The sequence below is a fragment of the Typopeltis vanoorti genome, chromosome 1, assembly GCF_054136105.1.
Source record: "Typopeltis vanoorti isolate ZY-2024b chromosome 1, IOZ_Tvanoo_1.0, whole genome shotgun sequence".
Lineage (NCBI taxonomy): Eukaryota > Metazoa > Arthropoda > Arachnida > Uropygi > Thelyphonidae > Typopeltis > Typopeltis vanoorti.
In genome coordinates this window covers 8,594,689-8,612,312 of record NC_143549.1, presented here as the reverse complement: position 1 = coordinate 8,612,312, position 17,624 = coordinate 8,594,689, and the positions used below count along the sequence as shown (strand labels likewise).

Here is a 17,624-nt window from a genome sequence, read left to right as displayed (position 1 = left end):
GAGAGGATCCAGAGACGAGTGACCAAGATGATAGAAGGTCTGTGGAATGAACCTTATGAGAATAGGTTGAAGATTTGTGGGTTGCAGAGATTGGACGATAGGCGAAGGAGGGGTGATATGATTCAGACATTCAAATTACTGAAGGGTTTCTACAAGATTGATCCAGAAGATATTTTTGAAAATATGACTGATGGTGGGAGGACTAGGGTCATGCATGGAAGCTGGGAAAGAGCATGGTTGACAAGGAAGTTAGAGCTAGGTTTTTTACTTGGAGAGTGGTGAATGAGTGGAATAAGCTTCCAGAGTCTGTTATGGGTGCTACGACCGTGAATGAGTTCAAGGCAAGGTATGATAGATACTGTGTCAATGTCGAATAGTTGTTCTTGACATGATGTTAAGGCCTCCCTCGATGAGTCTGTCGGCTCCTTGGAGTTGCCCAGAACAATAATAATAATAATAATAACAACAATTATTTTTATTTTTCAACATAATCTCCCTTAAGACTAATACATTTATTCCAGCAATGCTCCAGCACCATTATCCTATCCTTGTAGTCGTTCTCAGTAAGAGCTGCAAAATATCCCGCTACAGTTGCAATCATCTCTTGATTCTAAGAAAAACGCTGACCAGCGAGGAAGAGTTTTAGTTTTGGGAAGAGACAGAAGTCAGAGGAAGCCAAAACTGGGGAATAGGGTGTATGTTCCAACAATTCATAGTGCAGATCTCTTATTTTTCCCATTGCCAAAACACCTTTGTGGGCAGGTGCATGCATTGTCCTGATGAAAGATGATTTTTTTTTTCTTCTCCAAACCAGGTCTTTTCTCATGAATTTTTTCGTCTAGTCTGGTTAAAAGATTGGAATAATATTCCCCGGTTATTGTTTTAATCTTTTCGAGATAATTAATAAAAAAAAAGCATCCCAAAACACCGATGCCATGACCTTTCCTGCTGATGGAACTGACTTTGTCTTCTTTGGTGCTGAACAACAGGCTTCTGTTCACTGTTTTGACTGCTGTTTGGATTCTGGTGTGTAATGGTGAATCTAACTCTGATCCATAGTCATAAATTGATGCACAAAATAAATTTTATTCTTATTAAAACGCTCCAAGCACTGCTCAGAGATTTTCATGTGAGTGCATTTTTGATCTTCTGTGAGCAAGTGCGGCACCCATCTTGCGCAAAGCTTTTTCATTTGCAATTCTTCATGCAAAATATATCCTATACGTTCTTTTGAAATACCTATAGTCTCAGCAGTTTCATGCACTTTGACTCGCCGGTCATCCAATACCATATTGTGCACTTGGTCAATGATTTCTGGTGTTGTTACACTTTTTGGACATCCTTCACGTGGATTATTTTCAAGGCTGGTACGGCCACGTTTAGCAGCCTATTTCTTAATTGTCAAAAATTAAGGAGACCAGTGTGCACATAAACTTTTATGAACTTCAAAGAATTTCTTTTGCTGTTAAATCTTCTTTTACAAAGAATTTTATAACTGCACGATACTCAATTTATCCATTTCAAGGGATACAGACAACACTTTTGCTTCAGACAGCTGTATAGAAGAAACTACTTCATAGAATGACTTGAAATTTCATCTGGATACTTATGACAGCTGTACCAACTTGGAAAAAAAAATCTCGATGATAGTGTTGCCATCTGTAGTTGAGGCCGAGAACTTTTCAGACCACCCTCATGTTTCTTTATGGATGCCATCTTTAGAAACAGTACAACAAACAAATAGCAAATCACAATATAAACAACAAAAAATTTCAACCACACCATCATCACTGAAGGACACTTGTATCCAAACTGAAAAAATGCAATCAATTTGTGGCAAAAAGCCAGATATATATATGGAAGTACAATGCTGGTTATTATGAGAAGCTTAGCAGACAGCATGGAGTTTTAGAATGGAATGAAGAGTTGAGTGGTAAGGAAATAATTGCTGTTTGGGAATTGACAAAGAAATATATAATAGTATCAATGTGTATATGTATTCTGGAGGTCGAAAGGCTGAATAAGACAGGTGCAAAAATGTATGAATGAGGGGATTAAGCATGAAATCTGGAAGAAGAGAGTATTTTGGAGGTAGGACAAGATGAAAAATGGTAATAATCAGTTATATGAAGAGTATAAAGAACATGCCAGAAGAGTGACACAGTTAGTAAGGAAAACAAAAGTGCAGGAGTCAAGGAACTCATCACGGGAGGTCTTTCCTAGGAAAGACAAAGTCTATCATACCACTCCTTGAACTCATTCACTGTTCTTGCTCTCACCACTCTATCAGGCAATGCATTCCATGGGTCCACCACCCTCCATGCAAAGAAACCACTCCTCACCCTCTTGCTCACAGCTTCCTTTCGTACTTTCCAGGGATGGCCCCTTGTAATCGCTCCTTCCCGCTGCTCCACCAAGTGAAAAAATTCCCCAGTGTGCATCCTATAACTGCCTCTCAACAGTTTAAAATTCTCGATCATATCACCTCTCCTATCTACCAAACTCCGCAGTCCACATTCAGCCGATCCTCATAACTAACATTGTACAATCCTGAAACCATCTTTGTTATCTGTCTCTGTACCCTTTCCACAGTTAGTTTATCCCCTTCTATCTCTGCAGGTAAGCATCCTTCTCAGTATTGCAGCAATCCTTTGGGATACCTTCACCACCTTTGCAATATGCCCCTTGAATTTCAGTTTTCTATTGATCATCACCCCCAGATCTCTTGTCTCCCCTACTTCCTCTAGTACAGCTCCTCCAATCACATATGCAGCCTCCCATCAATGTATCCCAAATTTCAAGACTTTACATTTTGCTGCATTAAACCGAAACCCCCAATAATTTGCCTATCTGTCTAGTTTATTAAAATCCTCTTGCAGGAACACCACATCTATACTATTACTAATAACCCATCTCAGCTTCACGTCATCTGCAAACAACTGAATATCCCCTTGCAATCCATTCACAATGTCATTGATATAAAGGTAAAACAATACAGGTCCCGGTATTGAGCCTTATGGAACCTCCTTGTAACTTTGCTTCATTGATGTTGCCCCACCATACACAACTCTCTGATACCTATCAGATAGCCAATCCTGAATCCAGTTGACTAACCCAACATCTAAACCTGTGTGCTGTAACTTAAATATCAGCTTATCATGTGGCACCCTGTCAAATGACTTTGAAAAATCCAAAAAAATGGCAGTGCATGCCTTTCCCTCATCAACTGCTCTTGTCACTTTATTATAAAAGGCAATCATATTACTTAAGCAAGAGTGCCCCTTAACAAATCCATGTTGATTCTCACACAGATAACATTACCCTCATCTGCTCAATGCTGTATATAGTCCCTCATTAATTTCTCCAAGAACCTAACAACTAGCGATAACACACAAACTATCCTATAATTAGACACTTCCAGTCTGCTACCACCCTTATGCAATGGCACTATCTTACCTTCCTTCCATTCCTTGGGTACCTTTCCCATAGCCAGACTTTCATTGAAAAGCCAAGTCAAAGGAGCTGACAGTTCTTTAGCACATTCTCTCAAAACCCATGGTAAATACCATCCAGTCCCACTGCTTTACTGACATCCAGAGTACTCGGTATTTGGAACACACTCTCCTCTTGAACCTCTAAACCTCGAACCTGCCTTACCCCTCTAGTATTAAACCTTCTTCTCCAGGATGAAATATTCCAATAAAGTGCTCATTGAACAACTCCACTATGTCCTCTGCATCAGTCACTCTATTCCTATTTTTATCCCACAATGTCATTCTTCCACAATCATTTCTCCTTTTGCTGGCCACATAGCTAAAACATTCCCTAGGGATTTTCTTTGCATCTTAGTACCAATCTCTTCTCATATTCCAATTTTGCCTTCCTCACCATACTCGTCACTCTACTGGCCTTATATTCTTCATACATCTGTTCTCCATCCCTCTCCTTATATCTCTTTCATAATCTCTTTTTCACCTGCAGTTGCTGTTTGATATTATTTATCATCCACTTTATTGTGTCTGCTTTTTCACTCATGGAATACAACTTGTTATTGCTGCTAACAAATATTCCTTCACAATTTCCCATGCACTAATGATATCTGGGCCTTCCAATTCTGCCCTCCATAGAACTGCCCCAAGTTGATATCAGAGACTATTATAATCACCTGTCTTAAGGGAATGTTCCAGGGAATTAGCAGTAGCACTGGCATGCTTGTATAACAAGAGTCTTATAACAGCACAGGTTCCAAGAAATGGAAAGAAGGTGAAATTGTTCCACTGCATAAAGGTGATAAGGTTGCAGGTACAAATTACAAGCCAATCTATCTGTAATTGTAGTGAAGGTACAAGAGAGGTTGGTAGAAATAGTATACAGAAATGGTTAATAACAGTAGTGTTCTTTGTGGTTATCAGCATGGGTCTGTTAAAGGGAGATTGTGTTTTATTAACTTATTTATGTACTATAACAGGATGATAAATGCCTTGGACAAGGGAGATGCATACACAGTGGTATACTTTGATTTTGCAAAAGCTTTTGATAGACTACACATGATAAGCTTTTAAATAAATTGAAGTGGATGGCATTAATAACACACTTCTGAGTTGTATCAATGACTAGCTGTCAGATATTTCAGAAAGTTGCATATGGGGTGCATCATCCTGAAAGAAGACAGTCACCAGTGGTGTGCAGCAGAGGTCAGTTTTGGGACCATTATTGTTCAATTTGTATATTAATGATATTTGGATAGGTTAAAATGAGGATATGCAGCTGTTTGCAAATGATGCAAAATTGGGGAAAGCAATGCACAGTCAAGCAGATGTTATGGCCTTACAGGACTTGAATAGATTGAATGAATGGGCAGGTAAGTGGAACTATTAGTTCAATGTTGCAAAGTGTAAGGCTTTGAAATTTGTAAGCAACTATAGGATGCAAAGCACACACTTGGTGGGGAAACTTTAAAGGAGGTAGAAGAGATGAGAGATCTGAGAGTGATGGTGGACAGGAACCTGAAATTGATGGGTCACATTGCACAATTTGAGAATACATCTCATCAGGTAATGGCAATGATGCGGAGAATCCTGACATGGTGAAATAAAGAGGTTATGATGCCATTGTATAAGGCCTTGATTATGTCCCATATGAATTATTGTGCACAACCAAGTAATCCTATGTGCAATCTTGGACACCTTAGTAATGTGTCCTCTGAACTTCATCTCCCTATCTACCAACACCCCTAAGTCCCTAGCCTCATCAATCTCTTGGAGTACCTTTCCATCAATGTAGTACACAGCTGGTAATATTTTAATCCCAAAATGCATGACTTTACACTTTTCCACACTGAACTGACATCCATTATCTTTTGTCCATTTTACCAGCTTATTTAAATCATCCTGCAAACTTTCAACATCAGCTTGATTTTTTATTGCGCTACCCAACTTTGCATCATCAGCAAACAACTGAATATCTCCCTTTAAGACATTTCCTGTATCATTTATATACAAATTAAACAATAATGGCCCAAGCACAGAGCCCTGAGGCACACCACTGGTCACCTGTCTCATTCTGGACTCGGCTCCTCCATACACCACCTTATGGTATCTCTCCCTGAGCCATTCTCCTATCCATATCACCAATTTAGTATCCATTCCCATCTGCTCCAATTTGCGTAACAGTGTTCTATGGGGGTATCCTGTCAAAAGCCTTAGCAAAATCCAGAAGTACCACTGTGTAGATAACAAGATCTTAGAACAGGTGAATTCATTTAACTACCTAGGATGTATGATCACATATGAAAATGAAAAAGTTATAAATGTAAAAATTGCAAAATATTTAAAAATAACAGGCGTAATTAACTCTATATTTAAACCAAACCTAGTTCAAAAACAAACCAGGCTAAAAATATACAATACATTAGCCCTACCAGTCTTAAATGTATGGAAGTAAAATCTGGACAATAAAACAAAAAGACAAACAAAGATTAACAACAGCAGAAATGAAGTTTATGAGAAAAACTGCAAAGTATACCCTATTTGATCACAAAAGAAATGAGGATATTATGAAAGAATTAAACCAAGAAGTAGTAATAGAAAAAATTAAAAAATATAAACATAAATGGATGGAACACGTTCAAAGAATGAAAACAGAAAGATTACCAAAACAATCCTTAAAGTACAAGCCATTAGGAAAAAGAAAACTAGGACGTCCTCTTAAACGATTCAACGATGACTTCTAAGGCAGGAACAGGCCATGCTAGGCCTAAATCCTTGATATGCATGATGATGATGATGATGAATTATACTGACTAGAACCCGAGGAGTATAATAAAAAACTTTAATGAATCACAACTAGTTTCATCGGAGTTCTGACTTCTTCAGGTGAGTGAGAAATATCTAAAAATTTACAAAACTAATATGGTAAAAAAAAATGGGCTTTTCAGTTTAACACAAAAGAGTTAGGAGAATGGCAACAGTCATATTTGAATTAGAGACCGCGTGGCATTATTAGCATGAGTTGATGCTGAGTGATAGCTGATTTTGGAGCGCCAATATTGGATTACTGTGCTATGGGAATCAGGCAAACTGTAACTTAGATTGCTGTTCATGTGTGAAGGATCCAGGATTATTTCTTTAGATTCTACAATGCATCTTTCAAACTCATCATTGCATATATATATATATATATATATATATAGATGCAGAGAGGCATAAAAACTGAAACAGATGGAAGAATATAAGGGAAAGTTGGAAATAATTCCCTTTATAAAATAAGGAATGAAAAGTTGTATTTTTGTGGATTACTTATACGTTCAAGTTCCTATTAAAAAAAAAAAAAGCTGGAACATTACATATATATGCTGTTTCCTGCTTCAGCACTGGATAGCTGAGTTTTATGAAGAACGCTGTTGATATTTTTGTTACTTGTTTTAAGTTTTTAACTGAATGCTTGTTAGGCATATATTGGATAGACAGATATGAATTGTGAGCAAGAAAATTTGTTCCTGCTGTTTCCCTTAAGGACTGATGAGAAATTTGTGTTCTGATTCTCCAGAGCAAGTTCACCATGTTTTCTGTGAATGTCTGTTTGAACTCTGACTAAAATATATTATTATTATTATTGTTATATGACACCTCCAAGGAGTCCAATGACTCATAACAAGAGGGTACTCCACTCTACTCTGCTGCATTCATCTCACCATATCCACAACTACTTAATTCTCCAGATACACTCAAGAACACCACTATCAATGCCATCTATCTCGCAAAACCAACAACAGTATTTTTTTGTCAGTAAACTGCATGTGTTCTCGTGGCCGATTTGCTTGCTAACATCTGCCTTTACAGATATCTTTATATAATGCCAGAAAACCCATTATTTTAAAGTTATTAATGTGTATGCATGGGTGAGTAAAAGGCTCACTACTGTTTTAATACAAACTTATTTTAAATGTCGTGTTTACATATATATATGTGTGTGTGTGTGTAAAAATATATAAATATATAAAAAGAAAACTTTGTTTTCATTTATGTGGCATAGTGAAACACCAAATATATGCACCTGGGGAAAGAACCTTTAAAACATAAAGGGAAAATATATAAGTAAATACTCAAGAATCTAAAAAAAAAATTAACATTACTATATACTGGAAGAAGTGGAGGAAACGAGGAGTCTTGGAGTGATTGTAAATAGAAATTATAGTGTCGTACAATATCCAGTCAGTAGTGCTCTGTGGTACTCTTCAAGGTTATTTTAAATTTATTTAGATTAAAATATATATAAAATAAGTACTGAGACCATTGCTTTTCAATCTTTATGTTGTTGTTACTGGTGTACAGTTGCACACTAAGATGTCTTTTCATTCTCCAGAGGAGGTAGTGCTGTTTTAGCCCAAATGTTTTTGGAAACTGATAGTCAGCTGGTTTCTAACTCGTCATCACCAAGGTTGAGAGAATTCTCACATTATGTCATGTCATGTCATGATGTGGGAATCATGCTAGAGACAATGATTCCATAAGGGGAAAAAGGCCTGAGAGAAAAAAAAAAGTCTACTTGTCTGCCAAAAATTGATCAACTCTGGAATCAGCCAAAAAAAATATGTAGAAAAATTTTCTATATTCATTTCTAGTAGGCAACTAAAAATCTATAATGATCCTCCATCTGCAGATTTGGTATCATGAAATCATAATAAAAATGGCTACTCAGGCCTTGTTTATATGATTCTTAAGTATCACAAATTTTTCTTATTCAGGCCTTGTTTATATGATTCTTAAGTATCACAAATTTTTCTTATTCTTTTCTTCAGTGCTTTTCATTACAGCATACTATAGGCTTCTATATTTTGGTCTAATGACGAACAATTCAGGGGTTCATCATTTTGCTATCTTCTGTTTTCAATATTTCTTGAATAAACTGGCAATAATTTTTTTATTTTTGGAGGGTGAGGGGGGGGGCACAAAAAATGTTGAGCAATAGCTTTTTAATTACATTTTAAATCGATATCTAGTTATAGGAAAGATTTTTTCCTTAATTCATTTTAGCTATTTTAAAATAGGATATTGTTGTTTGAGCATCTGAGACCTACTCCATAGTGGGAATTAATTTTATGACCTTAATTTATTTCTGTTGTAAATCCTTGAACATCTGTGCTGTGGTGGTTTTAGAATTATCAGCTGCAAGAGATCAGATGAATGGTAAATGAACTCTCAGTCACTCACTGAGGTGCAAATGAAAAATCCTGATGAGAAGGAATATACAAACAGTAAATCATAAGTTCTGATCTCAAACTTTTCTTAAGATGTCAACAGATCTCAGGATGAATATGGCTTCTAGGAAGCCACTTCAAGTTTTAATTCTTCTGTTGGTAAATCTGGAATACTGCATAATAGAAACAAATTACTGTATAAGATTTATGTTAAAAAAAGAAAATGGGGCAGAATCTTACCCCCAGGTACCTGAAGCTTTTTTGTTGTCATCTGCTGGAGGTTGTTGTGGAGGAGCATTTGGTCCAATGTACATAGAATAAGAACTTCCCAAAGATTCGGAATCCAAATTCTGGTTGCTAACACTGAATTGGTTACTGATCTTTCCCCCAACAATAGTCCACACAGATGCACGTCGATTTCCCATTCCGCTGTATTGTGCTGCCACTTCATCATCATCCTCCTCTGAGAAATCTGGAACAAGAAGGCCCTGTTGTTCCTGTGGCACCCTATACAAATAAATAGAAAAACAATTCAAACATCATGACACATGAAATAATTTCCCATAACATTAATAAATGTACATGACATGGTTTTTTTTTTCATTATTATCATCATTATTATCATCATAATATTATTATTATTACTATTATTATTATGAATTATTCCAAGGAGTCCCTAGTTTCATTGAGGGAGGCCCTCAACATCGTGTTAAGCACTATCCAACATTTGCACAATATCTATCGTACTTTGCTTTGAACACATTTGCAGTCATGGCACTCACAACAGACTCTGGCAACCTAATCCACTCATTCACCATTCTCCAAACAAAAAATCTAGTTCTAAAACCCTTATTCAGTTTCCAAGGATGGCACCTAGTTGTCTCACCACCAGACCTGTTCTGAAAAATTTAGAATGAATTAATCTGTAAATACCCATCAGTAATTTGTATGTCTCAATCATATCACCCCTTTTCCGCTTATCAACCAGTATCTCTAATCCACAAATCTTCAACCTGTTCTTGTAAGGTTCATTCCATTGACCTGCTACCATCTTGGTCACTTGCCTCAGGATCTTCTCCAGCTCTTCCTCATCACCAAGAAACCCTGGTGCCCAGATCTGAACGCTGAAGTCAAGATGGGCTCTTATCAAGGCTTTATACAAAAAAAAAAAAGGAACAATAACCTGCTTGTCTCTGCTCATCAAAATATTCTTCAGTAACCAAGTAATATGACGAGCTGTTTTGGCCACTTTTGATATGTTGCCCTTAAATTTTAACTCCCTATCCACTAACACTCCCAAATCTCTGGCTTCATCAATTTCCTGGAGTACAGTTTTCTACCAATGTAGTCTGGTAATTTTATCACACCAAAATGCATAACCTTACACTTTGCCATGTTAAACTGGCATCCATTCTCCTTTGTCCAGACTGCCAGTCTATCCAAATCATCCTACAAAATTTTAACATCATCTGTATTAACAATTGCTCTATCCAACTTTGCATCATGAGCAAACAACTAAACAGTTCCTCTCAGAATCTTCCTATCAACCACATCAACTGCAAGCAATGTATAACTACATATCTAGGGTTAAGCAAGTAAATAGAGTAGGAGTGAAATGGATGAATAGTGAAATCAAGTAAGCTTTGTTGGAAAAGAAGAGATCGAAGATAATGCAAGACAGTTTGTGGTGATCAGATCCATGAAAATATAAAGTGCAGGCTAGAAAGATTACGGCATGGTAAAGAAAGAAAAGTGCAGTATGAGAAGAGATTGGCTAGTCAGGCCAAGTTTAATTCAAGGGAGTTTTTCTGCTTATATTGCAAGCAAGAGAAAGAATAATTATGGCAGGTTGACAATGGTAGATAGTCATGGCAGCAGAATGACAGGATATAGTGGAATCATTGAACAAGCACTTTATCAGTGTATATCATACTGGTGTAAATGATGTGGTGTAATATACAGAAGTGGGGCAAATATTGAGAGAATTGAAAGTGAAAGAATCAGAGGTGTATCAGATGTTGATTGAGTTTAGATGTTAATAAGGCTATGGGAATGGATGACATATCACCACATATTCTTAAGGAATGTGCACAACAGTTAGCTTGGCTCTTGACCTGGTTGTTTTATAAAAGTCTTGCAGTGAGTAGGATTCCTAAGGAGTGGAAAGAAGGAAAAATAGTACCCACTCCAAAGCATAGTTCTAGGACAGAAGTTTCTAATTATAGACCAGTCTGCAGTTGTAATGAAGGTGTTGAAGAGAGATTAGTTAGGAATAGAATACAGCATTGGGTTGATGGACATAGCATTCTTTATGATAGTCAGCATGGATTTGTAAAGGGTAGGTCTTGTTTTAGCAATTTACTTGCATTTTATGATGAGGTAACGAGTGTGTTAGATAAGGGAGAATCATATACAGTGATATTGGTAGTGAGAATGCCGTGAGGAGGATGAGTGCTCATCTGATAGAAAAGAAGGATGGTGTAAAAGAGTAGCAGAAAATGGTAAAAAAGTTTTGAAAAAGAGAACAAGTGATCTGAGAAACTTAGCAATCAATGGTAAGAAAGACAAAAGTGATACAAATATAGAGGAAGTTAAAAACCAAAGTGCAGTTAAAGGTAATGTGGTGAGCGGCACTGACTTCAAATAAGCATGTATGACTAGCAACAAAATTGAGAGAGTGAATGACATGAAAATGTGACCTGAGATTTAAAAGTTGAGTTGATTAAGTTGAGGCAAGAGATTAAATGGATGCAGAATGAAGTTAAGAGACTTTGAGATATGTATGGAAATACATATCAGCAAATGGCGTTGCATGGTGATTCAATTATTAAAGGTGTGCTGGATGAGAGGATGCACGAGGTTTGTTTTCCAGGAGGTAGAATGAGTAGAGTGACTGAGGCATTGGATATGAGAAGTAAGCAAACAAAAAGATTTGGTAATTGTAATAGGGAACAAATGACATGACTTGGGGCAAAAAACACATCAGATTGATGGCTGAGTGGTTGGCATATCCACTCTCCAGCCAAAAGGCTGGGTTCGAATCCTGCTAAGGACATGGATGTTTGTGATTGTCTGTGAAAGTACTGGTGATCGACAGTAGATGGCATTGACATAGAGGATGTAATAGGTGGATGAGGTTGAGTGGTGGAGACGGAGAGTTGTAGAGTAGTTGCCCTCCCTCAATGAGTCTTGGACTCCCTGGAGGTGTCAAATAATAATAATAATATCAGGAGTGCTTAAGGGTCAAAGCTGTATAACTGAGAGGAGACCTCCACATACCCTTTAAAGGAATGCGGAGAAGCGACCAGGGCTTCTGACCTAATGTCCAATCCTCACCTTCTCGTGGTGCACCCTGTTGGGTATCTACTTGGATACTGAACGAACGAGGATGAGCTGGCAATTTGGGATTTAGCCGACCAAATTGTATTCTTATTGGTTAAACCAAAATAAAAAATGATGGTACAACATGACAAAATTTCATGCCGGCTGGGGCGTCGCCCGGTTAAACAAGGCCCCCGTTGTTTTCACCAGGGAACCAGGGCGAACAACGAAAAGTCAGCTACTGGAACAAATCTGAAAACAAACCCCAACTCAACATCACCAGAGTTAAAGATCGGTACTATCAACGTAAGAAGCCTGAATGGCAAAGAAATGGAGCTAGCTGAGGAATTAGATAAGTACCAGATCGACATAATAGGGGTGACTGAAACAAAAAAGACCAAAACTGGTGAGATCTTTCTGAGCAATAAATACAAAATGTTATATTCAGGCAATGACAATCAAGGAAAAGAAGGAGTAGCCATAGTATTCAACACAAAATACGAGGCTAATCTTGTTGAATGGCAGTCAGTCTCAAGTAGAGTAATGTGGGCAAATATGAGAATGGGGAACTGGACAATGAGATTTATTTGTGCCTATGGTCCCACAGAAGGTTCTACTAAGGTAGAAGTGGAGGAATTTTTTGACGCTTTAGAAAAAGCAACTGACACAATGAAAAAGGAAAAGTTGGTCCTTGTTGGGGATCTAAATAGCAGAGTAGGAAATGATAGTGAGACATACAAAAATATTTTGGGAAAATTTGGTGAAAAGAGCAAAGCTAATAATAATGGCAAATATCTGTTGGATTTCTGCTCAGGACATGGACTGGTTATTACTAACACCATGTTCCAACATAAAAATGTGCACAAATTCACATGGAGAGAAGAGGCAAGGAATAAGAAAAGTCTCGTTGACTATGTTATTGTTGATAGTGATGTTTTCTCCCTGGTGCAGGACACCAGAGTGTACAGAGGATTTGAAATTGGAAGTGATCACTATTTAGTCTTGAGCAGGATAAAATTGAAGTTCATACTGAAAAGAATGACATGTAAGAAAGTTTTAAAGCAAATAAAAGTCGAGCAGCTCTCAGATGTGAACTGTAGACTAAAATACACAAAGATTATCGAAGAAAAAATGAAAGAGTTTGAGAACAGGAATCAAACCTTGGAGATTCAGTGGCAAACTCTGAAGAAAACATTGATTGATTCTGCCAGAGAGGCATGTGGTGAGGTTGTGTGCAAGGATAAAATAATCAGAACTCCCTGGTGGACACAGGAAGTTAAAGAGGCAGTGAAGGAAAAGAAGAAAGCATTCCTGGCAAATAAGTCAGCTTTTACTCTTACAGAATACAGAGACAAATGTAAGAAAGCTAAACAGTGTGTAAAACTAGCTAAACAAAAGTCATGGGAGGATTTTGGCAAGAATATAGAAAATAAATATCAAGAAGGTGGCAAAATATTCTGGAGGTTGTTGAAGAAGCTTAGGAATGGAGGAAAGAGTGCTGTAAAAGGAGTTAGAGATGATAAAGGTGACATGAAAACAGGAGAAAAAGATATCCTTGAAGTATGGAGTAATTACTTTGAAAAACTGCTAAATGAAACAAGCAGTGATGACAGCACAGTGATAAAAAACACTGACCAGGCATGCAGTCAGGAATACATATCCATACTTGAAGTAGAAAAAGCCATCAAAGGCTTGAAACATGGAAAGGCAGCAGGAGTAGATGATATTCGACCAGAAATGCTGAAGTATGGTGGTATAAGAGTCTTACAGTGGCTGCACTGCATAGTTCAGAAAGCCTGGACAGAGGGACGAATTCCCGATGATTGGAGTAGAGCTCTCATAGTACCCATATATAAAAAGGGAAATAAAACTGAATGTGAGAATTACAGAGGTATTTCCCTACTGAGTGTTCCTGGCAAGATCTATGCAAGTATACTTGAGAAACGGTTGAGAAGAATTGTGGAAGAAAAGCTTGGTGAAGAACAAGCTGGATTCAGACAAATAGAGGCTGTCAGGATCAGATCTTCACTTTAATTCAAATAGTCGAGAAAGCCTGGGAATATAACAAAGATCTGTATTTGAGTTTTGTCGATTTGGAAAAGGCATATGACAAGGTGCCAAGAGAGAAGCTATTCAATACACTGCAGTTATATGGTTTCAATGGGGCATTATATCAAGCAATACTTAGTCTTTATTTGAGTTGTAAGTCAGCAGTTAGAATTGAAGGAAGTACAGGAAGATGGTTTAATGTTAAATCTGGTGTGAGACAAGGATGTACATTATCCCCTCTGTTATTCGTTATCTATATGGATCACATTATGAAGGAAAGTGGTATTAAACCTGATATCAAAATTGGAGATGTTAATGTCAGCTCTTTGCTTTATGCGGATGATGTTATACTTCTAAATAAATCCGCTACAAGTCTGCAAGATTCTCTGACTAAATTGAATAGCTGTTGTAATAGATATAGTATGAAGGTCAGCAATAAAAAGACAAAGACAATGAAAATAGGCAGAATCATTGAAAATGTCAACTGTGTTGTGAATGGAGAACCTGTGGAACAAGTAAAACATTTCAGCTACTTAGACACGATTTTTAGTGAAGATGGTAAATTAAATATGGAAATAGACAACAGAATCAACAAAGCTGGTATGGTAGGAAGTCAATTGAATAAATTCATATGGAGTAAGAGAGAAATTAGTCGGAACACTAAATTAGCTGTATACAAGACAGTGTTCAAACCAGTTTTAACTTATGGATCTGAGAGCTGGATCAGAAGTAAAACACTTGACCAAAGACTAGAGACCGCAGATATGAGAGTCCTGAGAAAGATTCGAGGCGTGAACAGATGGCATTAACGGCAATATCATATTATAAATGAGGATATTAGGAAAGAACTTGACATTGTCAGCATCCAGGAATGCGTTAGCAGAGCTAATCTCAGGTGGTATGGTCATTTAAATAGAATGGGAGAGGAAAGATTAGCAAAACAAGTGTTCTCTGCCAGGTTTGCAGGAAAACGACCCAGAGGAAGACCAAGATATAGGTGGATTGATACGGTACAAAGTGCCTTAGACAATAGAAATATAAGATCTGATAATGTTGGAGTCTTGACAAGTGAGAGACTGATTTGGAGGAAAATTGTAGATAGGAAGTTAGTAATGATGTAATTTTTTCATGTAGTACTGTCATATCCTGTACACCCCTTGAGGGTACATGGCAGGAATTTGATGATGATGATGATAATAATATCAGGAGGTTGTTGAGATGGATAAAAGATAACAGTGTGATAGGAAAGGTAGTAAGTGTGTTATCCAGATATGACAGTGGTCAGATGAGGCAGAGAGCAAGAATTATGAATGATATGTTACGGAAATGTGTGAAGAGAAAGGAGTGCAGTTTGTTATTGTGTAGAATGAGTTTCAAAGACAAAGTGAACTGTATAAGAATGATGGACTGCATTTGAATGGTTTTGTTGCAAGTCAGCAGTCTGATACCACTTCAGTGGTATCAGACTGCTGCTGGAAGGTAGAGAAGTGAGAGCAGAGAATGAATCTGATCAAGTGAACAATGTGGAAGAACGGGAGAGTAAGACAGGAGTGATTGAAGAGGTGGTTATGAACAAAGAAGTGAGTGGCATAAGTATAAAGAATGAGAGAACAGGTGTGTAAGATAGAAAGGGAAACGGGGAGGCTCAGGGTGAACAGGGGAACACAGCATGAGAAAGTTTGATGCTCCAAGAGGATGTGAATGCTTGTGTAGACAAAAAGGGAAAAGGGTGATGACCTGGGATCAAAAGAAAACTGTCGGATTTGAAGAACGTTCTAAAATGAATAAGGAGAAAAAAAATGACTCAAATTAAGCATGGAGAAGTCATCACATCAAATAAATGGTATCAGTGGAACTAGCTATAGATCTAGGGAAGAGCTGTATACAAATGATAGTAGTGTGAGAAACAATTGAAATGAAATGGATGCATTAATTGAGTTTGTTCACCCAAAAATTGTTGGAATTAGTGAGATAGGATTGGATGAGATGACATTCTGACAGGAATAGAGATCGAAGGGTATAATGTGAAGATAGAAAGAGTAAAAAAGGGAGGGGAGTGCTACTGATGACAGAGAAAGAGTTGTGTCCCTACAAAGTAGAGATGCAAGAGGGAAATAGTGGTGGTGGTTTTGAGGCAGTATGGTGTGAAATAGAGGTGAATAGAATGAAGTACTTAGTCAGATGCTGTTATAAAACTGGTAATATGGATGGTAGTGACTATGAAATGTATAATCAAATTAGCCAAGCAAATAAGAAAAGGGTGATCATTATGGGCAATTTTAATTATGGCAATATAGACTGGGATGATGATGAGATAACAACTGGAAGTAAAGAAAATGAGTTTCTTGAGTTTTTGAGGGAAAACTACTTCAGACAGTATGTAACAGAGGGCACACGAGGAATGGGGTCTTAGAGAGAATGTAATTATAAATGAGGTATCAAATCACCCTCCAATTAGTGAGAGTGACAATGAACTACCTGTGTGGTTGCCAGCAGTCTGCAGACCTCTGTGAGAAAAGGGTATGTGTGGAACTACAAGACTGGTGATTATGAACAGCTCAGTTGACAGCTTGCAGGTGTAACATGGAATGTCAAGTTAGCTGGGAAGATATTGGGGGATATTCAAGATCTGTCTAGTAGAAGCAATGTCTAAATGTATTCCAAGAGGCAGAAGTTTAAATTAGATGTGATTTGGATAAATGAAGAGATTAAGCATGAGATACAGAGGAAAAAGGCATTATGGAATCAGCATGAGAGGTAATAATCAATTCCATGAGGATTACAAAGAACAAACAAATGAGGATTACAAAGAACAAACAAATGAGGATAACACAAAACAAACATAGAGGGTGACTTGTTTGGTAAAGGTAGCAAAAGTAAAGTATGAGCAGCAGTTAGCTAATGAAGCCAAAAAGAATCATAGGGAGTTATTTCAATATGTAGCCAGCAAAAAAAAAAAAAAAAAGGAATGATTATGGAAGGATGACACTGATTGGAGAAAATGGTATAAAAACAACTGCTGCAGAAGATATAGTGGAGATACTTAATAAGCAGTTCATACAAGTCTTTCATTTTTGTGAATATGACATCATGGTTGAGAGCAGGTGATGATGAGGAGGAGAGACTGATTGTAAATGAGCAAGAGGTATATGGGGAATTGAGCAAACCTGATGTTAATAAGGCTGTGAGACTTCATAATATATCACTATGTATTTTGAAGTAATGTGCCAGGGACTTGGCATCTCCCCTGACATACTTTTTTAATATGAGTCTTGCACTGGGTCAAGTTCGAAAGGAGTGGAAGGAGGGCAAGATCGTGCTGCTTCATAAGGAAGGTAATAGAACTCAAGCATCAAATTATAGACCTATCTGTGTTTTAGATGTTGTGGTTAAGGTGGAGAAGCTGGTAAGAACTAAGATCCAGAATTGGGTTGCCAACAATGATATTCTCATTGATGGATAGCATTGATTTGCTAAAGGGAAGTCATGTTTTAGTAATCTACTTACTTATTACAATAAGGTGACAGCTTCATTGGACAGAGGGGAGAGATACACA

The 17,624-nt window shown here is 37.4% G+C and overlaps 1 protein-coding gene across 1 annotated transcript in view; it reads right to left on the bottom strand.

Moving 5' to 3' along the window:
• Positions 1-17,624, bottom strand: part of LOC150109767 (bestrophin homolog 17-like) — a 226,406-nt gene that overhangs the window by 55,178 nt on the left and 153,604 nt on the right. The window contains exon 8 of the mRNA XM_090409019.1: positions 8,939-9,205. Within this exon, the coding sequence (XP_090265145.1) occupies positions 8,939-9,205 (267 nt within the window). The remainder of the gene's footprint in view (positions 1-8,938; positions 9,206-17,624) is intronic.